This window comes from Oreochromis aureus, linkage group 18 (genome assembly GCF_013358895.1).
Source record: "Oreochromis aureus strain Israel breed Guangdong linkage group 18, ZZ_aureus, whole genome shotgun sequence".
NCBI lineage: Eukaryota > Metazoa > Chordata > Actinopteri > Cichliformes > Cichlidae > Oreochromis > Oreochromis aureus.
In genome coordinates, this window is record NC_052959.1 from 25,253,719 (window position 1) to 25,277,642 (window position 23,924).

Consider the following 23,924-nt stretch of genomic DNA (forward strand, 5'->3'; position numbering starts at 1 on the left):
GGAAGCACACAGCTATCGCAAACAGTTTCCATACACTGATTCTCTAAGCTGCAGGAACAGATGTTTACTGTTCAACCTAAAGATGCGATGGGAATTTAACTTTATTAATGATAATACCACCACTCCCCCAACCCTTTGTATTAATTTCATTAACTGGGTTTTAATTGAACCACTGGGAAGTATTAAAGAATCTAATGTGGTTGGCTGCTAATTAGTAATTAGAGGCAATTGCAATACTGATTTTAGTCATTGGCTGTTTGTGGCCCCGGGCAAGTTACTCATTGCACACAACTTCCCCTATTACTTTAATATCGATTACAGCCAGCACATTAGTCCTGCTGATCCTCATGCAGCACAGAAACACCAACACAGTGTTATTGAGCTAGCTGTTGGCCTAATTCAGTCCTAGAGAGAGACGTTTTATCTCCATTTCTGATGTAAGAACCAGCAATCCCCTGATTCATTTGAAGTTTAACAGATTCACCAAAGTGCTTGCAGCGTCTTTGTACTTTGTTGATGTTGGGAAGACTAACAAGATTTACTGCCATTTTGTACGTCCTGTCAGGGTGTTTCTTCAGCCACATTCGGACTTGACTGATAATGCGGTGACAGGAGGTTGCTTTCTGTGCTTCTGTTGGGTCTGGACAGCATTGTAGCAGTGGAGAGATTACAAGACAAGCATGTGAAAATAATAGCCATGACCTCATTACTGCAATCATTTAAATTAATGTAGTCATCAGCGTTGGCATTAATAAATAATTATTCATAATTTAACGTGTGAAGATGTTTAAAACCTATTAACGGGTCTTTGTGAATGGAAGGGTTCAACGTGTTTGCAAGGTTTTACCAGTGTAAAATATTACATGTAATGGAATTAGACTATTCAAAGGCTGATTATCCATAACTGGCCATGAAATAAGAGTTAAAAAAGCAATTTTTGACAGTCTTGCAAAGTCTTAGCACTCGATATGTTCTGGGTTTTTTTTTTTCTTTTTTGTGATTAAATGTTAGGTTTGTGTCAGGAAAGAAAAGGTTTCATTTTAAGACAAAAAAAAATATTTGCAGGGCTAATGAATTTCAGGAATAGAGAGCCCAGATTTATGCAGAGATGCCTATTTAAAATGCAAAGTGTCTCTCTATACTTGAATCAAAGAAAGATGAGCAAGAGTGCCAAACAATAAGGCAGTTGAGGCTGTAATTATTAGTGTGGTGGTGGTGGGGGGGCATCACAGGTTTGCTCTGGGTTTTATTAACATCACTTACCTCAGTTGATTGATTTTGTTGTTTGAAAAAGAAAAAGCGATTCTTTAGACCGTTCTGCTATTTTTATAGAAGAAAAAACATTTTTATGGGGTTTTTTTCACATTTGAAAAGCGAGGAGCTGAAACCAGCTTATCTTTGTACTGTGGTAAGCCCTTTTCACACATGATCTTTGGACAGGTTGGGGAGAAACGGGTCGGGATATTTTCCACAGTTGTCCTTTGTCACGTGTAGCAAACAGCAAGCGATAGTCCTCTTCAAATGTGTTTGCACTCCTGAAAATACTCGTTGCGGTTCAGGTGAGAGAGCTATGTGGATAGAGCATGCAGGAGGCACCAGACTATTACCTGCACAATGGTGCAATCAAATATCATGCAGCCTTTGTACAAGGGAGACCAGCTGATGTCCAAACCTGCTGTATCTGATACACGTCTGTGCTGGGCGCACGGTTGAAAACAGTGATGAATGCCTGAAAGAAAAAATAAGCAAGAAAATGTAGTATATTCAGTTAGTGTTGATCTTTAATTGATTTTTATTTACAACCCTCTTTAAAGTAACCATGCTGCATGCTATTAAATCCCAAGAATTGGCACTCCCCTGAGAAACCAACCTTCTGGATCATCTCAAAAAGCAATCACTAAATCGATGTCAGAAACTGGATCTTTATGAAACCTTTGTCCAGATGTCATTGCGAAAGTTAGAAAATTGTGTTTCATAAGACCTGAAAATGGGTTGTAGTGAGCTCAGTGTGTTCCCACAGAGAGAAGATCACAGATGTCCTCAGAAACAAGCTGTTATTAAATATAGTGCTGCTTTAATCCACTTTTGTCAGCTCGTTCTGCCTCTCAGACAAGTGGAGGAGGACATTTAGAGAAGATGTGTACATGTGTGCGAGTGTACACATGTGCCTGTCTCATTTTCTAGCTCGCTTTCTCCTCTCTCACTCCCATATCCTCTCGTGCATTTCTAAACATCAATTTCTTCCTCAGAACAAGCCCTTACATTAAGTGAATGGCACTTGATGGCGAAGACGTTTTAATGGACCCTCTCGATCTGCAACGTTATACATAAGCTTAACACTGTAATGACATTGTGTAGTTCCTCACTCTCAGCCATCGGTGGTTGTTGACCGTAACACGTCCTCCTCTGGGCTACACCAGCTCCCAGAGTAATTACAACTATCAAATTAAGCTGAATTCATATCCCATTGAGTATAAAATATACTTAATGTAATTTGTGACCTGCAGCACTGGATTGTGTCTGGAAAAACTGCTTGAGCTGCTGGCAGATTAAAAAAATAAAAGGAAATTTGTTTAACCTAAAGACTGCAGCTGGAGACGGCATTGATATCAGAACTAGAGGTGGGGGATGAATGCAGGCACATCCATTTAAATAAGCAGAGAGGACTTACAATTCCTCTCCGAAAAGGTCTTTGTGGAAATAAAATAGAAAGTAGTTTGAATTGAATTAGAGCTCATTTCTCATGTTAAGAAAAAAGGGTGGAAGATCCCAGCGGTGACACATCTGTGCTTTTAGTGACATGTTTCTTGTGGCAGAAGAAGCTTGGCACGCACAGGCTCAGTAGGAAGTTGTTTCTCTGCTTGCCAGTCCATACGCTTTACTACTATCTGTTTTGTCTGAACACCTTCTCTTCATCACACGCGAGAAGAGACTGTGTCATGAGCAGTGTGACATGAAATGGCCAGAGAGAAAAATGATGGGTAAAGGTAACTTTGAGTGAAGAAAGACACAAATAGAAGAACAGGTTTCAATCATCAAGTGGCCGGAGGTGTGTCATGATGCCTCACAGGGGAGATGTGACCCACTTTGTCTGACCTAAATTTTCCTGAAAGACCGTCACTCTTGAACCTCCACTTGACAGTAAACCTTAGCTCTGACCCCCGTTTGACTTTGTGTCAGAATCTTTTATTTTAGGCTTGTTTGTAACTTTCAACGTTGCTGTCATCCGGACATGGGTGATTGTCAGGTTGATGGACCTCATGGATTTATTCAGACAAACCCCCTAACAGAGCTGCTTTACAGGTGCAGTTTTTGTCATATGTACATTTAAACATTTAAAGCATTATCAACTCAAGTGAAATGTTGCCAGACATTTGAATACTTGTTTTTCTTCATTGTCATTAAGAGCAGGGCGAGGTGTTTGTGTGGGTGACTGTGTGTTTATGGTGTATGGTGCTGTAGCTTGTGAGGGCGCTGCCTTTGCCCTTTAAACACAGTTTGATCAACTGCTCTTCATTTTGTTGGACTAAAATAATTTTATTGTGACTGTAGAAACATTGTGGCCATTCTCGACTGATCCTCTTGCAGATATCTAGTGATTTGTGACATCTGCAAAGGTATGGGCTTAAACCTTCGTCCTTCAGAGCAACCTGATTTAGGCTGATTCTTTCAGAATGATGGATACCTTATTCTAGGGCTGTTCGATATAACGATATATATCGGATGACGATATAAAAACGTCTATCGTTTCATTTTACGCTATCGTTTGTTTCGTTTTCTACTCACAAAGAAAACGGCGGCCGTTACAACCTATGTCTAAAAATGTATCGCTTCATGCATCTGTTAAAACACTGGACTTCAGCTACATGACGCCCAGCTGGAAACACTTCCTGCAAGTCGAGCTGCCCGAGATTCACAGAATTTACAGAAAATGTTAAATTTTTGTGATTTATATCGTTATCGGGACGATAGAATTCTTATATCGGGATATGAGATTTTGGTCATATCGCACAGCCCTACCTTATTCTGAAATACTAAAGGCATGTCTGGTGGTTTTTTAAATTGACCACTGAGAAGTGAAGACAAAGCTGAATAAAGTAAACCAGAACAGTATGTTGATTTCATGTAGGAGTCAGCCAAGAACTGATGAAATGCTCTTTTTATGCTATTATTTCCAAATTTTAATTTTCCACAGTTTGTAGACTCACTTTTATTTTATAATACGACACAAATTTAAACAAAGAAGAACAGACTTAGCACTAGTGGCTATATATAAAATCTGTAAAATGAGAACCCAAAAGAAGCTGGTTTCCGTAGAGCAAAAACAACAAACACCAGCTGACAACAAATATGAAACCAATCCATATGAGTGTTGAAGCTGAATGTGCAGCTGCCTCTGACTTCATTGATTTCTGCATCGATGTTCACTGGGGTTTTAGAAGAATTAGTGCAGAGTGCATTGCGAATGTACAGGGGGCTCAGGAGTTTGAAGCCCCTCTAACATTTCTTCTTCAGTGAAAATGTGGAGAGTGGACTGCTCAAGGTATAGATTTTTGCTGGTGAATGACTCAACGAATTATACTGCGATGGGTAGTGATATGCAGGGAATCTCTTCCAATCACATCCTCTATTTTAAAGATGATTTTGACACTCATCTGATGCTCCAGGATAACTTTCATTAATTTATCTAGAAGGAGAAAAAGGGGAAGTCATTTGCATCAAAATGCATACAGCTGACTGTCAGAGACACACACACCTGAGCTGCACACAGACTGCCAACGGAAACACTGAGTCTGTTCCTCTTCCTGACAGCTTTTCTTCATCACTGAATGATGGTGTTCCACATAACAAAAGCCAAATGTATGAGTGCAATTTGCTTTCTTGAGTAAATGCTCAAAGCGTGCGGTTTTGTGTGTTTTGTTTTTCAGTCCTGTAAATGGAGAGGAGCAAAAAGAGGTGTACTCGTATGCGGACCAGCTGCCAGTGTCTGAGATCATCCATCAGGTAAGAGGCTGATACTCAACCGCACGAGGAAGCCCATGTTGCTACAAATGAGGTGTTTGTCAAATACCTTTCATGCAAGTTTTCATGCTTGTCAACTTTTATGTGTCTTTTATGTGTTTGCGTAGGCAGAGCTTCTTCTTTTTTTCTTCCCTGGCTCTTGTGTTTTGCTTCTCTTTTTTTGTTGTTATTTTCAAGTGTGTCCATGCTCCTTAATTTGGACACAGAACAGAAAGTTATGTGCAACATCCACCAACAGATGTCTTTGTGCCGTTTCCATGGTGACATCTCTAAGTGTGAAATGCAACTGCCTCCCGGTCTCGGTGTGGAGGGGCCACCATGAAATCCAGCAGAAAGGATAGGCAGGATTGTGGAAAAGAATTGTGCATTCACCTCATTCCCAAATGAATTGTGACTTTCACTCGGGTCGACCTTCACAAATGAACACCTCTTCCTCCTCAATCCAGCTTTAGAATGCGCGCTGTGCATTCAGAATAGCCTGGCTCTGGTCTTGTATTACTCTCGTAAGATTTTTCCATTATGAGACTATTAAAAATACAATTTCTGTATTTCCACTTCAACTTATGCCTCACAAAAGTAAAGAATCCACATTAATCTTTGCCTCGAGCAAGAGTAGACATTATTGGTGATTACATTTGGGGTTCAGCCTTGTGAGCTGCCTGCCTTTTTAAAATCCAGAGAGTGGACACGTTTATATCGACGTGTACACAGTGCATTTGCAGGGCAAGACCAGATTTGATTGAACTTTGGAAACCTAAAAAGTCACTTTGTATGCACTCTGAATGTTGAGTGTGTTGCTTAGTTTTTCTTTGCGTGTTTTAATTAGTTCCTGCATATGTAAATACGATGTATGATGATAAGATGAAATGTGGTGAACGGAGCATCTAGTTAGTTTTGCGTTTACTGACATGTTGTTTTAGCTTTGCATAGCACTCATCTAACATAGCATTGTTCAGGTGCAATACTGCATATTGTCTGAACATTGCATACCTCAAAGCCAGGGCTGTCAAAGTCATTTTACATTGTGGGCCACATACAGCACACTTTGATCTTAAGTGGGCCGAGACAGTGAAACTTTCCTGTCTGTCAGTCTTAATTTGAACTTAATCTGTGAGATGGCTCAATATAAGTGCAAGTTCAACAGTATGTCTCAGTTTTTCTACATGACAAAAGAATCTTGCTGTAGTAAATGAAAGAAATCTGTCAGCATGACTCTTTGGGCTTAAATTGTAAGACATAAACTGCAGACAGTAGATAGTGGAAAAACAGGAACTTTTCTTTTATGACTTAATTAATGTAGTGCAGAATGGATTGGTTGGTTAAAAATACAAAAGTGCAAAATGTATGCCTTCCTTCACATTTTCAAAAGTTGTCCAATGAGCCGGATTAGAGCCATTGCTGGGCTCATTCTGGCCTCTGAGCCTTATGTTTGACACCCCTGTTAAAACAGACACAATGAAGCTTTGCCTAATTTAATTAGTAAAAATAATTGGCAGGTGATAGCTGAAGGATAAATTGTATTAAGCCACAACATTTTCCTGGTTCTTTTTTTCATTCTTTTTTGTTTCTTATTCTTTGTTCTTCAAACAGTTTAAGCCAATTTTTATATTTGTCAAAATGATAAATGGTCTGTTTGGATTTAAGCAAAGTTTTCTTTAAAAAAAAAAAAAAGAGTCATAAAGTTTACTAACGTCTCTACAGACTGATTAGCTCTGGCATTCCAGCATGAAGGAATTAAAGTAAACTAGTAGACACATTTTAAACTCAATGAAGCTGGTCACATTCACACTGAGCATCTAGGTTCATATAAATGTGGGCCAATATCATATATTGGTAAAATTAACTTATGATTAAAACAAAATTTTCCCAAGGCAAGCCACAGTAAGCTGTCTGCATTTTAATAGACTGGTGAAAGCCCTGTACAACCTTTCTTTGGATTAGTTAAATGTTAACCAGCCATCCACAGTGAAAAACCCACAGATAATTAGCACCATAAGCCCTCATTTTTTTTGTAGATTCAGCTCATTCATCTGGGATAAGGTTGTTATTCCAGATTCAGCCATGAAAATGGATCAAGCAGAAATGTAGACTGTTGGGACCAAAAATGAGTTGACATATGACAGTTGACACTGATACATGATACAGGTGATGTCACACCTGACAACGTCCAGTCAAAAAGACAGCATATCAAAAAATATTTCTACCTTCTCCATTGAGTGACAACTTCCACAATGTGGAGCTCTAACGTAAAAGACAGAAAAGCAAACAGAAAACCAGACTGTGCTTTTGTTGAGGCTCAAAGAGTGATCCAAAGTCATTTTGTTCTGCCGACATCATGCAGCGTGAAAGACGGCAAGCTGATCAGACACAGTGAACACCTCATCAGACAAAGATATTTTTTTAGTCTGAGTGATATTATACTGTAACCAGGTTCTCTTGCTTCAGAATATATTGGAGCATTTAGGACCTAATAGTCAGAAAAGTCCCACAGGAGCTGATGAAAAGAAAATAGAGCTAAAAGAAGAACGAATAATGGACTTGGATTGAAGAGGTGGGCAGTCATAACTCCAAATTATTGTTCATTTTGCTCAGTGTCTACTACAACAACCTTATTTTATTAACGATATTTCAGTTCGATTGAGTAGTAGCAAGCTAAAATCTGTTCATTTAATAAATGAAATGGTGCACCACAAACAGTTTTATTGTTTTATGTTAATAAAAAGCCTTTTTGTCTACATAATAGGTGGTTCCTGAAGTCTATGTTAGCAGTGTCCCTCCAGAGCGTATTCTGCACTTAATGGCTATCACCTTGTCGTTTTAATATCTGTTTATAATAAGCATTCAAGACTTAGTTCTTCCTTACAGTAAGTCTTAGTCATAGGCATGCTGTCTAAACTTAATGGGATGTCATCTTGCAAAGCCTTCGAGAGATCATGGATTAAAGTTAAAATAAAATTGGACTATTTAATACAACAGTTTTTCTGCTGAGCAAAATGTGACAGTTGAGCAATTGTTTCTCTCACTTTAGAGAAGTAGTAGGTAGAAATACTAAGGATTTGAAAGTACAGCCCTCCTCCTGCAGCTCATGCATCTCTTTCTTAATGAGTACGACTATATATGATTGACAAGCCACTGCCAGAAAGCCAGCCCAGGAGTTAGTCTATGCTAGTTGTTGTTGTTTTTTTAAAAAAAGTACCTAATCATTAAAAGCCATTCAAAATGAAATCAGCAGCTTACTCTCACAGAGAAAAATAACAACAATCTCTAAAACCAACCTGAGGCTAATGCTATCATGAAATTTTGCCAGTCTTGTAAGCACTTTATGATATTGACATTTTTCGTTTATTCTCGTCTACTTTTTTAGTTCCTTTTGTGATAAATTACTTTTTTATGTGAACTTTAAAGTTTGTGCAGTTATTCTCTGTGTAAATATCAACTTTTCCTGCAGGAGTTGTCATACTCAGTCAGGATTTACACCATCAGAGTGAAATGCCTGGACAGGAACACAGAAAACACATTTTCTAGACTACATTGTCTTAGGTTTGAGGATGATGACTAGAGGAGGTGAAGAAAGGGTGATATTTTTTTGTCAGACCACTTATATCAAATGAATGATTATTATGGATTTTTGCCTAATGATGCCAAAAAATGATATTACCAGATTACTACTACAGTAAGTTACCTTGGCTTTCAATACTTAAATTTAGGGAGATGCTTTGAGATGCTTAACCAAGTGTCCAAATGGGCTTTGGGATTTTGAACCAAAGCCTGGATTGAAGCTGCTGTTTTGAGGGGTCTGAAGAACAGTGGTCAGCACTTCTGTTAAAAAGGGTACAATGATCACTTTGTTGAGTCATTTGTTAAACATTTGAAATGCTTCTGATTCAGGCTTCAGTGGCCACAGTAGAGCTGCAGTTGCTGTCGTTTGCTTTGATTCTTTCTTTTTTTGTCTCCCTCATGTCAACAGACACTAAACTATTGGTGTTGATAGCAGAGGTCAAATCCAACTGAACCGAGTAAATGGCAAAATATAAAAGAAAATCTTGGGTCCTGCTGCTGGAAACATCACTGGCTGACACTGACTTTAGTGTGAACAAAGAAGTCACAGTTAGTTGGTCGAAAGGAATGAAGCTGACCAAAGGCCTGAGTCCTGTCAGATGCTTATTGAGTGTCATGATTGGAAACAGGAGGGGTCTCCACAGCCAGCAGCACTCTGGGAAATTAGCTGAAGACTGCCCCAGACAAGTGGCAAAAACTGGTCTCTTAAAGATCAGCTGCCTTCTCATATAAGAGTAGTTTATTAATTGAGTTTTTTTTTTTTTTAGTAATAATCTCACTATTCAAAAGAAGCAAACAAACAAAACAGTCGCTCACAGAGATGCTTTCCTTTAAAGCTCTGCTGTCTGCTACTTGGTTTCATTTCTTTGTGCACTCTATTTTGGCTCCCTCCTGCTTCTCTTTATATGTGTGTGTGTGTGTGTGTGTTTTTGTTTTTTTTCCCCTCTCCCTCTTATATTTGCACCCAGCACCCAACAGACAAACACACTCGTCAACCCAGTGACCCCTGACAGAGATTTTGATTATAAGCCTGCACTCCCGCTGGATTGAAGATGGGAGTACTGGCAGACTGAGTCATCTATCTGCCCGTCTCCAAAGTCCATCTGTACTGCAGCAGAATGACCAATGTCCATCAAGCCTATTGACAGTTCTCTCCTTGTTGATTAGCTGTCAAATAGTGTTCAGTACTTTCAGATATCTTATTGTTGTTGTTTTTTTTCCTATTAGACCAGACCATGGCTTGTAAATAGAAAAGTCATCAAAGTGACTGACAGTGGATATATATCTATATATATATAGATATATATATATATATGGCTGGGCTGTATGGTGTGTAGACAAGCTTCCCTCATTGCGATTGTGGATGTGTGGATGTTAGGAGATGATTAATGCCCTGTCACTGTTGGCAGTTGTCTCACTAGTGCTTTCAGGGTTAGTCCCCTTGTCCTGACACCTTCTCTTTCCAAATTCACACATCTCATCCGATTGTCATTGCCAAATCACTGTGGGTTCATTGCTGGAAATAACTAGAAGGAACTCTCCTTTTTTTCCCCCCTTCCTCTCATGTGTGTTGTACTTCTTTTCGCTTCCCTCGCTGCTGTGAGTCCTGGTCTCTGGCGTCAAATTGTTATTTGTTCTTTTGCCAGCTTGACGCCACCCCATATGGCTCTAGAGAATTGAAAATGGAAACAGTGAAAATTAATGCTTCGCCTGCTTCCTAACCCTCTCCCAATCCTCCTACAGTATCCGCTTTGCAGCAGTAACTCTTCTCAGAGCTGAGTGTTAGGATTGTATGGATCACAGGAACGGCTCACTGTGTCAGTCTCTGTTTAATCAAATATCAACTGGAATTTTCTTTGCTCAGTAATTATGAATAATATCCTCTAAAAAAAGAGAGAGACAAAACAAATCATGCTTTATGAGAGACTAATGCACCCACTACTTTGACTGTTTCAGTACTTGCATAAGGCTTAAATGTCACAGCAATACAGTGGAGTGTCCTGGCAGTGCACAGCAGCTGCTGTTCCTTCATCTGGCTTTGCACAACATAAAATTTGCTGCAGTTTTGACCTTGGAGTGCTAGTGTTTGGCAGGGTATTTCGGAACTCCCTCAGCGACCATTAGCATCCTGCAAGCCCATGTTAATTAGCTCCGATCAATCAGATGGGTGGCTCTTAATTGATTGTACTGGTGAACCGAACACACAACACAATGTGTATGTAATGGTAACATGCTGCTTCAGTGTTGGTTCCTGTCCTTGGCAGTGGGATGTGAATGGTTTTGTCAGTGAAGGTCAGTGAACACTGGCTACTTAACTGCTTCTCTCTGACCTTCCTATTTCTACTAGTTTTATCCTCTGCCTCTCTCATACCTGAGTTTCCTTTTCTATTTAGTTTTTACTTTGGGGTAAAAGGGCACAGATACAAAACTCTTATGCACATCTAATGACAGAGTATAGCAGACATTTCCCACTTAAAAAAGCTGCTAGACAACCAAAGTTTCTATCAGTAATTTAGGGTATTGGTTAATTGACATTAAAGTAATACCTTAATCAAATAACTTACATTAACAGTTAAGTGCAACATTTCCAAATGTGAATTAATTTCACGCTCTCCTAATTTAATGTTAAAATTTTTAATTTGGATTCCTCGCTCCATAAGATGCGTTGCTTCTGATTTTTAGTCCAGTTGTTGCCGCACCTCAGCCTTTTCTCCAAGCTTACGTTCCTTAAGAATGGCTTCTTGACAGCCGCCCTTCCACTGAGACCATTTCTGAAGATGATACAGTGAACGTAGATGGATCAACTGAAGTACCAGATGCATCTCTCAGGTCCTGAGTCAGGTCTTTGCTGGATTTTTTCCCCTCTATTTCTCTGCTGTAGATTGTTTTGTTTTTTAAGGCCTAACACTTCTTCTTTTGTCCTCTACTTGTCCAATTTCCTCAGATTTTTAAGGACACACTTCACACCATGCTGAAATATATCAGTAATCCACTGAGAATCACCTGAGAACCTCAAACTTACATTATTCAGATAAAGAAATGTGAACCAGTTATCCATTTGAAAGGCTGCTTAGTAACAAAGTGCCTAAATATACAATTTAAAGCACGTTTTAAAGACAAAACACTGGCTCATCCCTTGTGTTAGGTACCTCTTTATGCTTTAATTTATAAGTCAGTGTTAAGTGGTTTGACACTAACCTATAACATTTGTTAGTCACAAGAACTGAACTAAAAATGAGTGAAAAAGCGTACAATGTCCAAAACAAATTGAAAAGCTTGGAGAACTTTTGCACTTTTTAAAAAATGATAAGAATATCTGGCTTCTTGGAAGCAACATATGAAAACAAGAAGTAGCTCAAGACTTTTTCAGAGCACAGTATATGTAAGTCAGCTGATATAAAGCTATATTTATTGGGTCTTTGGGAGGTTTGTATTTGGTGGTGTTCTTAACAAGTGTATCTTTTTTTACTCTTATCCTTATAGTCTCCATTATATAGTTTGTACAACAGAGAGGTAACAAATGTACAATGTTTCGCTAAGTACACTTACTAGACATAGGAGTAAAACAAAAATGTAAAGTATACTTAAAGGATTACTTTATGTAAAAGTAACATTTGGCTAGTTGTTTGATTATTGTGTAAAATCTCCCCAGCAGTATTTTTTAATATTAACTTAAATAATCATTAGTTTTTTGCAGCCAAATTGTGTGGTGGTCCTTTCTCCTCTTTGTTTTTTTTCCTTTTTTCCCCTTCTTATATCTTTAATATTCCCTTTACCTTCTTCTTCGTATATGCTTCTCTCTGCCAGCTGTGCTGATGTGGCTTCCTGTCACAGTCACTCCATCTCCCTTTGGTCTTCTTCACTCCAGGGACTGCGTCTTAAGACGCACATGCACACCCACAAACAAATACAGTCACGCACACCTTTGCCTACAGCTGTCACAGAGGTCAACTGCCCCCTGACAGTCACACACTCCCATTCATCTCTTATGAACATATCCAGACAGGTTGTGCCTCGTCCGCCAGTCTCATTGTCTTTCTGTCAGCCTTTTTTTGTCCTCCTCTGAGAGACTCCCAACTATTTTTGTCAAGTAATTCAGATTTACCTCTGATAGAGAATGAAAACAGAAAAACCTCACAGAATCTCTGTGTTCATATATAAAAATTGACTGTTGATGTGTTTCTAAATCAGTGACCTTGCCACGGCATTTCAAACTGGCACAGCAGTATTTGCGTGATTGTGTCAGCATCTCAGTGGGAGAGATCACTGTTGTCGCAGCTCAGTGTCCATTTGACAGGAAAAAATGGAGGGAGATGACTCAAGCATGCTGGCAAATTTAATTTGAATTTGGGGAGATGCCTCTGTTTCAACTGAACTGGAACAGACAGGTCAAATTTGACCGGTCTTTTGAAACAGTGAGGATTCAGCTTGCAGTGTCAGTGACAAATCAGAGCCTGTAACATGACTGCATAATTCTTTTTATAGTTATTTTGGAGAGATTTGGGTTAGAGGTCTGTTAACATGGCCCGTATTGTGCAGAAGTTAGCCCTGGTGCTCTTCAGCAAGAAGGTGTGGAGGTCTTTGCAGGTAGGATTTAGGTGTGAGAGTGAACTGTTGTCTGTCTCATTGACACCCTAGTAAGGATGTATTCAGCTGGCATAGGCTCCGACCTCCCACTGTGTAAACAATGACTGGATGTCGAATTCTGGATACACATTTAAGATGGTGGATGGATGGTCTGTTAATGCTGGTAATATAAGACGTTGTTAATATATATCAGACTAATCTGATCTGTTTGTCTCATAATAATAGAAGTTAGAGTTTGAAGTGTATAAATACTAAGAATTAGATTAGAGGTGTTGACCAGTGGCTCCCATGCTGTGTTTATATCTACACATAGTATTGCAGATGTACACTTGCACTGGTGCACTTGAACCAAAGAAATATGACTTAATCTGGGGTTCTGCGCAAATCCAAGCTATTGTCACCTGTGTAGGCAGATGAATTGTATACTCTAGTCATGGATTTATTTCAAATGACTAAATCAAATTTAAGAGGAAAAAAAAGGTGTTTGGTTTTTTTATTTGACACTTTAACACTAAAAAACCTGTGTTTCTCAGTTTCATTAGCACTCAGTGGATATAGTTTGAGCATATTTGATGGACAGTTGTTTAGTAACATGAAAAAAAACACACACCCACAGCTGCCCTCAGAATCTGACTCATTCAGTAAATCTCTCTCATTTAAAATAAATGAAAGTGTTCTGACTTTGTCAGTAAATAGTGTTGATAAGAAAGTAAGAAAGTCTTCAAGGCCTTTAACTTCTGGCTATTTTTGGATGAAACACCCACTGCGATGCCTGTTATGTCTGATGTCAGACAAACAAGACCAAAATCAGTCATCTGAGAAGCTTCCTTAAGTTTAGTCAGTATCTAAAAAAAAAAGCATGATTCAGATGCTAAAAACATGTCTTTATATTTTCAGGTTCATTTTCTTCTCTGCTCACTTTAATTTATTCATAGGACTAGATGTTACAATCCTTGTCAGTGAAACACAGCACTTGCCCTGAGTGGGTTAGAGAAGACTTCTAGGTGGGGTGAGTTTGCTGCTTATCATATGCTGATGTTTCCACCATTGCAGCACACCAGTTGTGTACCCCGCCGAGGCAGTCGGATCAGTCTGATCAGACTGGATGGTATGTTGCTTTGTGCCCACTGGTCATTTGGACGCCCACACCACCGCCTTCGGCTCCTTCCATAGACAGTGACTGCTTTTTCCATCAACATTGGAAAGCTCTTTGACTAACCATCTAAGCCCTCTGTTACCCACCTCCTTCAGTGGCCTTCGATGGTTAAGAAGCCCGTGCAGCCCACCTCCACTGGACGTAACCTCACTTTCCAGCTCCGGCCTTCTGCCTCATCTGCTGTGGTTGCATATGGCGGTTTATTCCTTTCATATGCCCCTTCGATGGCACACGATAGGATGTTTCTCTGAATGTTGAAGTGCTGAACTCCAGTGGATACAGTATGTACTGTATGTAGGAAAAGTACTGACTGTGGGAGATGCACGTTCCACAGAAGCACCTAACATTATACCTATGTTCATGTAAACGCACTTGGTGTGACTGATGCCTCCTTTAAAACATTTTTATTATCACATTTGTTTTTGATGTTAAAATGAATATTCATCCACTGTTTATTCAGGACAATAATCTAAGCAGAGAACACCAGATTTTTCCTCACCCCAGCTAACTCTCCAGCTCATTTGAAGGGAATACCGCCTCATTCCCAAGCCCACCTTGCTTCCAAAACTAGCGTGTGGTTAAAGTGAATACAATCGGAATATTCTGGCTAATGTGTGCTGTACAAGTGATGCTTGAAAAGGGAAGGTCTTTACCTTGGACCTCCGGCCTTGATCTGTCCACAACTGCCCTAAAGCTCAGTTGTGGGCTTCAAACGCCTCTGCTTTAGCATTCTGGATGGCAGTGGAGCTCTATTGATTTGACTTGATTGAGCTGTTAAATAAATTTGGGCTCAGACGTAATCCAATTTTACTGCTGTCCTCGGTCTTTCTACATAAGAAATTGGCTGCGTTGTCACGTAACCTGGACTTTCTATTGAAACGACAGCCTTGAGAAGACATACACAGCAATGAGGCACGAGAACGCAGCCACACACGTTTCCTGAAATTAGGTTTTCGCCTCACTTACCAAAAGCTTTTAAACTAATAAGAAGTTAGAGTCATTTTCACCAGGCAAAGCAATTAACATTCGTTATTCTAAGAAACACGTAATAATGCATGAATAGAATCAGGTGTTTTGCGTGTGCGCGTGCGTGTGTGTCTAAGGATCATTGTAATAATCACTGGGTCAGTTTCATCATCATCACCCTGTCTTCACAAAATGAGATAAGCCTACTTTGTATAGCAGGAGCATTAAGTTGGCCATTGAAAAGACTGAGATGGAGCCATTCTTTAGCTTTGATTTAATTGGCTGATGGACAGAGTGTAGAGTAATTAGCAAGCAAAAAAACCCACCCAAATCTTAATGTAACAGAGTTATTTGAATCATACAATTTCAGCCAGTGTTTGAGGTTTTAGATGCCAAAGACAGCATTTGGTGCTTGGCAGGTGGTTATTTCAGATACTGCATATATTCAACAAACGGTACAGAACTCTGTCCTATCCTCTCATATACATGTACACACAAATACATCAGAGGATTCCACTCTTCTTATGCCAAATCAGCAGTCCTCACTGCTTATATGAAGGGAAATTCAGCAGAATATAACATTGCCTACTTGAGTGTATTTTCAAAGCAACTTAAGACTTTCAAAACGGAAACGCTGCCAGTCAGTCAACAGGATTAGATGAAATAAATATTCTATCTGCAACATCATTAACTCATTATACTGTATACTCTGATTTTATAATAGTACCCAGTGATCCCAAACAGTTTTTCTAGATCTTTAGAGCCTTTTAGTTAATACAGATGTTAGATTTGTTTTATACTATCTGAAATTATTAAAATATTTAATTTTAAGTTTGAGCAAATTACTATTTAAACAGTACAAATATGTGCAATTCTCTACCTAGTTTAGTACATGCAACCACAACGATAAAGACTGCTGGACTGAGGTGGTGGGACTGCATCAAGTGCCAAGACGCAAAAAAGGGGGCTGAATCTGTCGAATATGTCTGATATCGAGCCACTTCTGAACCAGAGGCAACTTCAGAAGCGTCTTAGGTTGGCTAAGGAGAAAAAGAAGTGGACTGTTGTTCAGATGAAAGTAAATTTAGCATTTCATTTGGAAATCAAGGTCCTGGACTCTGGAGGAAGAGTGGAAAGGCTAGGTGTTTGAAGTCCAGTGTGAAGTTTCTGTGATGATTTGGGGTGCCGTGTCATCTGCTGGTGTTGGTGGTGGTTGATCAGTTGTGTTTTATCAAGTCCACAAGTGAACACAGCCATTTACCAGGAGATTTTAGAGTGCTTCATGCTCTGAATTGTTTGGCAAACTTTATGGATTTGGCGATTTCCTCTACCAGCAGGGCTCAGCACCTGTCAACAGTGCCAAAACTAGTACTAAATGGTTTGCTGACCATGTTATTACTGTGTTTGGTGGGCTAACCACCTTGCCTGACCTGATTTGTCAAGAGGAAAATGAGAAAGACCCAAAAATAGAGATGAAGGCTACCATCAAAGCAGCCCAGGCTTCAATAACACCTCAGCAGTGCCACAACCTGATCGTCATAATTCATACTAAATGAGCCCCAACACAAAGTGTTGAGTATACAAACAAACATACTTTTCAGATTGTGGACATTGTAAATCATTTTTTTTATTTATCTACAGGAATAAATAAATAAGTAAATAAACTAAAATAAAAATAAACAAAATCTTTAAATATTTCACTTGGAATATATCAGTTTAAATAAATTACAGAATCAATATATTTAGGTTTTTTTGAGATGCACTAATACGTTTTTTATGACTAGTCTGGACTCGTATCTCTGACCACAGCCATCTTTAAACTTCAGTCTTCATTTTAGTCTCAACTACACAGCTGTAAAGTTTCATTTCTATCTTCCACAGTTGTTGCCTTATCACAAAATCTGCCAGACGTAAACATGTACTAAAAGAACTTACAAAAGTAGGTGCCTCCAGGACCACATTTGCATGATGATGCACACACACAGACAGGCTGACTCAGAAGATGAAAACAATACCAGCTACACTATTGCAGCTGGTAAAAATATCTGATGAAAGAGTAAGCAAAAAAAAGAGGACAGATATGAGCAGACATTACATGCCACATCTCACTGAGTGCTAAATCTCCACTGTTCTTTGGGTTGTTGCTATATTCATGAGAAAAATAGCCAGGCTTCCCAGATGCGTCACTACTTTGTGCATGTAAACTTTTACTGAAAATACAATTAGAAAAACAATTGCATGGATGAGAGTGACTCAGCATGGATCATTCTGTAAATACATAAGATCAAAACAATATGTAGAAAGGGGCTAGAGCCGCAGAAATATCAGCAAATCCTGTGTGAGGATTATAGATTGCTATTGGTTTCACTTGATTTACAGGGTCCGTTGTAGTTAACTTTAAAACTTGTCTTTTGCCTGTACGCTGGCTGTGAGGTTGTGGGTAATAATGACTGTGGACTAGGCTTTCACCCCAGTGTCTAATCCCCTAGGGCCTGTCAGTCTGCTGTCAGCTCGGCTCTGGCTTCTACTGCAGTATGTGCAAGTGGGTGTGTGTGCCAAGCCAATATTGATGTGTATCAGAAGGAGTAGATGTACTGGATACTGGAGTAGTACTGAGGAAAGCTGCACAGACACAGATCTCATAAGCACTTTCGGAGCTGCTTTATAGTACTATATGTCGTCCTACTGTTGTGTGTACAGTTTGTGGCTCAGTCGGACTTTGAGCACTTTGCTGTGTGTTTTCAGGTTTTGGCTTTAGGGAATGCCTTGTCTGACTGGTGATTTCCCGACTGGATAATGACAGCTTGTATAGGGAGGGATAACAGAAATCTCTTAAGTGCATCCTCGCAGCCCATCTATAGCTTTGTCGCCAACAGTGGAGTTAGGAAGATTTTTTAGAGGTTAAATCTCATCTCCCTGCAGAATATTGCAGCCGCATTAGCATATAAATGTACTCCTTGTGAGATGCATGTTTAATACGAGCGAGATTTAAAAGTATAATCATACACAAAGTGATGATGTGGCAGTGAATGGGACAAACACAAGACAGGGGAGGTGTACTGATGAGCTTTACCACCTGCTTTTTTTGTGCGAACCTTTGCGTGTTTGTGTGTGTGAGACGGCAGATCGTGTACATAAAGTGCGTGAAGAGATAAAGCGAGTGTGTGCGTGCAATTCTGCGCCTGCCTGCCTGCGTGAATGACAGAACAATCAGCGGTGACCTCAACAGGAGAAATATACACACTATTACTAACCTGCAATCTCACCCCGCTCCCCTCTGCTTTCCCTCCCCCACCCCCCACCTTACCTTACCTGCCTCACCCCTCCTGCGATTCAGAAACCAAAGCAGAAAGACTGGCACCCTCCTGATGGCTTCATCCTGGGCCTGTGGACTTTAATCCTCCTGGTGTTTTTCAAGACCTACGGCATCAAGCATCTCAAACACATCTTCTGAGTCTCCTGTGTTTACACCGCTGGATGTAAAGCTGCAGACCGGCGATATTTGAGGGAAGGAGCGGTTTGTGACAGGCTTATATTCCTGGAAATGAAACCGAATTGATTGGAATGACATCTGCTGCTTGTTTGGAAACTCTGATATTTTTGGTGCCTTTTTTTTCTCTTTTACTTTGAAATGACCCCAGCTCATAGATGTAAACATTTGTGCTCTTTGTTAAATGTTTTATATAAAAAAAGGACAACTGCATCACACAGCCATTTTACAATAATTTTATGGGTTTTGTTTTGCAAAGACTTGAACATTTATTTTTCTTTGTGTGTGTGTGTCAGATGTTCTGTTTTTGTCGAGCCATTCCACAACTGCACTGTTTTTGGTTAAAAATGCACTAAACTGAGTCTGCAGATAAGAATTTAATTTATTTTTGGGAGCGTGTTGCTCTGCATATTTTAGCAGCAGCCTTTTTGTTTAAGTGCTACTCAGAATGTCTGCTCGGTCAGAAAAAGAAATTGTGAAACGAGGGCTGGCTGATTGGCTGTGAGTGGGCTGTAGAGAGATCAGTATTTAATGTCTCCCCTGTCCAGATACATTACACCCTTTGACCGTCATATCACACTTGTGAAGGATAACAATCGCACATAATCCCATCTCTCGTGATGGACCCATCCACTTTCCCCATTCACTAAATTGCCCTCCCTGTGGAAACATCCATTAGCTCCCCAGCCTTGTACTCTGCTGATTGTATTCTGGGTGATGGACAGCCATTTCCCCAGCCATTCTGCGTCCCATGCTAGGGCAGCGATAAGTGAGTGATAACCTAGTAAGCCACCGGCCGTCCCACACGGGGTAAAAAGAGGAAAACACGCCTCAGCATAGAAGTACTCTCTCCCCTTCTGGTCTTGTATAACCACTCTACATTAGGCTTATTGTTGGAGGGAGGTGAGTGATGCTCGGAGCATATGGATTAAACCCACCCATTGCGTGTCCGCTGCCACTCTTCCTTGCAGCTAAAGTAGAAAATAGATGGAGTTGGAAATGAAACCATATGTTTTGGAATGCAGCTGCTGCGTCAGCCACATTGTACCTTTTCTTATACATTATTTATGCAACACTTACTTCTTCTTATTTCCTTTTCCTTCCCTATTTTCTAGTTCCTGTAATCGTATTCCTCCTGCTCCGCTGTCAGAGAGCACAGGAACATTTTTATATCCTGAACTGGAGGATTTTGATGCCCTGATTAAACATGAAACACTGAATCAAAGGAATAAATTTACATCTTTAACTGCCTGATTTGGTTCTTTTTTTTGAGAAGATATTGAGCTTCCTTAATTACTCTTAAATGGTGTTACAGAGTAATACTATTTAAAGGCACCCGATCTGCTTTTACTGTTCCAAACCTTGAAGGTATGCCTGGCAGAGCTGATAATCTAAGCATATTTATGCCACAAATACATCCTTGAAATCAGTGCTGCTTGAGTTGACTTGCAACCCTGCTCTGTCTTCCTTTTTTTCCCTTTACTGGAAACATTTCAAACAACCGGGGAGGTTTTCAAATGCAGTTCTTTCACTCAGTATTGTGTTTCAAAAGAAAAGCAACTGGGCCCAAGTCTCCATTTACAATCAGCATATACCAGGGTGGCAGAGCAGACCCGAGATGTCCCCCTTTGCCAAAATAAAGCAACTGTATCTCAGATGGATGCATTTGATCTTAAATCCACTTCAATATGGACTCCACGTCCTCTGTGCCTCTCCATCCCACTTCAGCACTCTGTGGAATTGAATATAGTCAGCCTTTGAGCGTGGCGCTTGACTCTGCTGCCACTATGATTTCCCCAATGCTAATAAAGATCAGTGTCTATCTGCCTTCACACCTCACTTGGTGGGGAGAAACCAGTGACAGGACAATATTGGAGCAGCCATCTCCAAAAAGGCTGAGAGATTTCAGGCTGAAGAGTCGGGCACGGTGCTCTGAATATGTCACACAGGTTGTTCAAAAGACGAGCAGAGTCGGTATTCACCAGTGAGCGCACACCCATCTGCTCATTGTCTTTAGAAGTGGAACAGCGTCGACATTGGCCCCATGTGGCAGCCTGCTAAATTTAATGATTTACACACAAGCACACGAACGCTGTTTGGAGACGGTGTGTCTGACAGGTTGTCCAATTTCCATGGAAACTCCGGATTTCCAGCTGCTTGCCTGTCAGTGAGCCTTTGTGTTGTCAATCATTCCCAGGAATGATAATAGTAATTTTAGCAGTCACAGATTTTCACTCATCTGCAACAAAAACTGGCATAAATCATACTCCGTGGTGCTCGCTTACTGTACTTTTGAATTTAAATGGCTTTCTTTCAAACTTTAAGTGAAGAAACAAAATTCAGTGCACAGAGATATTCTTACTATGGCTTACTTTTATAATTGCAGCTCTGTAATAAACACGAACAGCTTTCCAGCTTTTGATCCAGATTGTCATTTTAAATTCATATGTAAGTTGATTTTACCCCACGTAGAAACTCAGAATGAAATAAGTGAGAAGTCATGAGCCCGGGGAATAGATGGGTCTTATTATGAATGCTAGGACTGAGATGTAAAGATTTTTGTAACCTTAGAGACCATTTTGGTGACCATTTCTAATAACAGAACTGCCTCAAAGGTCAAGACTGAACAAAATCCAACAATGTCCATAAAGGTCTCTCTCCTAAAATGTCACCTGTGGAAAGACTGTCACAACAACCAATAGTTTTTTACCAAGTAGGCACCAACCACACACGCAGTATGCCAGCACAGCGTGAAGACAAGGAGGAAACGCATTTCAAACACAACCTTCCAGAGCTACACATCAAAATGACCAGAGGAGACCGACTGTGGGGCAGAAGCTTGAAAGCTGGCCTTGCCATCACATATTTTTAAACAGGCAGATGACAATGATAGAGGTAAGTTTCATATAATTATACCTATAGACCATTTATAATAACACAAGGCTCATTAAAATTGCCCTTTAGAGCTACAATACCGTCTCAGGAAAATTGTGTCAAAGTTTCAGCGTAGCTACTAAACTACTCAGTTAAATGGATTGGTATTTATATAGCACCTTTTTATTCAGTTGAGCATTTAAAGCACTTTTTTACTGCAACTCTCATTCACGCGCATAGGTGTCAAGCATCGATCCACCGATCTTTCAAGTGGCAGATGACTTGCTCTACCACCTGAGCCACATCCGCCCCTTGCTGTGTATCACTTAGGCCAGTTGTAGAATAATTGAATAGGTTGTTTTCCAATCCTGATCGAAATTCCAAGTATATGTCCGCTTCATTTTTTCCTGCGCTGTCAGTTGCATCTTATTAGGGGTTTTTTTTCTTTTGTTTTTTTAAGAGCAAAAATTTTTTTGTGTTCATGTCTTATTGGGGATGTTGCTGTCTTGTTTTACACTCTCTTAAGAACATCATCTACACTTAAGCCCTACCCAGTGCTTTTAAATGTGATACCAGTGAGTCATTTACAACAACCAGATGTGGTGAGAGTGAGAGGCTGTCACAATTGCTAAACTCTGCATTTCATAAAACCTTTAGCCATGAGCAGCTTTGACAAGGAAAACAAATCTAATCATTGCTTTTAGTTGTGTACCAGAAAGTATTGAAAAGATCATTCCCTGAACAGCTAATCTAATAATTCACATTAATCAAGTTGGTAAGAAGCAGAAAAATGCTGTTTGCTCCAGTTTATATACGATGCTGTTTTTCCTGTATTATGCTCTTGTAAATGACTATATCTGAGTCTTTTAGAGTATTGGTCTAACAAATGAGGTATTTCAGGACATCACCTTGGGCTTTGAGATTTTTTTTCTCCAGTATTTTCTGAGATTTATTAGAGTACTGAAACTCCAGGCCTTTAAATTTTCTACAGAGCGTTTAATTTAGTTTCCCTCAGAAGCCTCGTGTTAAACAGTCTTAATTTGCAAATCCTAAATTGTTTTTTCATCCCCGCTGTAATGTTACATTTTAATACGGCTGTTGAAAGAATTTATACACCAAACACATAAAACCTAAACTTGTCAGAGTAGATTGTATATGCAGCAATCCTTTCGTAATACCATTTCATTCAACAACATCAGAACTGGGAAACAGTTCTACACTGGCTCGAGAACCCAGTGTTACTGCAGCATAATAGGACTGCTGTACGTTAAAAGAAAAATTACAGAGCCAGCTGATGGAGGGGGATAAAATTCAGAGATTAAAGTCATTTATCATCCATGCATCTGTGTGAGGTTGGCTCAACTCATTACCAGCAGACCCCGCTGCTTACTTATGCCTCAAGTAGATAACCTAACAAGGTTATAACCTATACTTCATTATTGGATTTATCAATAAATGCTAATAAAGAACTCTTATTTTAGCCCAGCATCACCATATTTACCTCCGCCAAGGAGGTTATGTAATTATTTGTATCAAAATGATTGATTGCATTGAAGTTTTTACCAGAGGCGGGGGCTTGGTCCAACTTGAAGATGATTAGCTTTTGGAGTTGATCCAAAACTAGATCCAGATGCAGAACTTTTTAAACTGCTATAACAGCTATAACATACTATAGCTACACAAATATGCACAAATATCACATTTAATTTGGGAGATATCGTCTTGATGCTCGCAATGAATGTCAAGATAGACATCTGGATGAGCAGACTCAGTTTATGCATGATGTGGAGGGATTTGTAGCCCTATATATGTCTATGTAGTCCCTGCTCTTTTATCATGTGCATACAGACTTATTAGCTTCCTCACTAATGAACGTGCATGACATTCTGTAATAACTTTCATGACTTTTTCCTCGCTAAGTTTTGGCTTTATTGTCTCAGTAGTTTTGAAGTTTTTTTTTTTTTAATATAAATTTACGACTTTAATATCAGAAATTTGTCAAATTATTACCCCCATCCCAGAGCTCCGTAATTTTCTTTTTATTCTGTAATAGCTCTAATATGCATTGTCATACATCAGTAGCCCAACCAAACCAAAAAACTTCAATAGACCCAAATCCGTTATTTTTAATTTGTCCATTCTTCTAGCCTTTTCTGTCGTGTATCTGGGTCGTGTTAATTAGGAATTGATAAATACTGCTGGGATGTACTGAAAAGGATTAGTGGCACATTTTAAGGCCATGACATCCCTGCTGGTTTTCTGTGATATGTT

At 39.6% G+C, this 23,924-nt stretch overlaps 1 protein-coding gene across 2 annotated transcripts in view; it reads left to right on the forward strand.

Annotated features, from left to right (window-relative positions):
- The window catches only part of pigk (phosphatidylinositol glycan anchor biosynthesis, class K), a 33,756-nt gene extending 13,726 nt beyond the window's left edge, over nt 1–20,030 (forward strand). Inside the window, exons 10-11 of one of the 2 annotated variants that reach the window (XM_031731011.2) lie at nt 4,929–5,004; nt 18,627–20,030. In XM_031731011.2, coding sequence (XP_031586871.1) covers nt 4,929–5,004; nt 18,627–18,743 — 193 coding nt within the window. In that variant the 3' untranslated portion in view covers nt 18,744–20,030. Of the gene's footprint in view, nt 1–4,928; nt 5,005–5,260; nt 5,571–18,626 lie in introns of those variants that run through there. The other variant, XM_039602634.1, reaches the window with a different exon arrangement.
- The last annotated feature ends 3,894 nt before the right edge of the window (nt 20,031–23,924 follow it).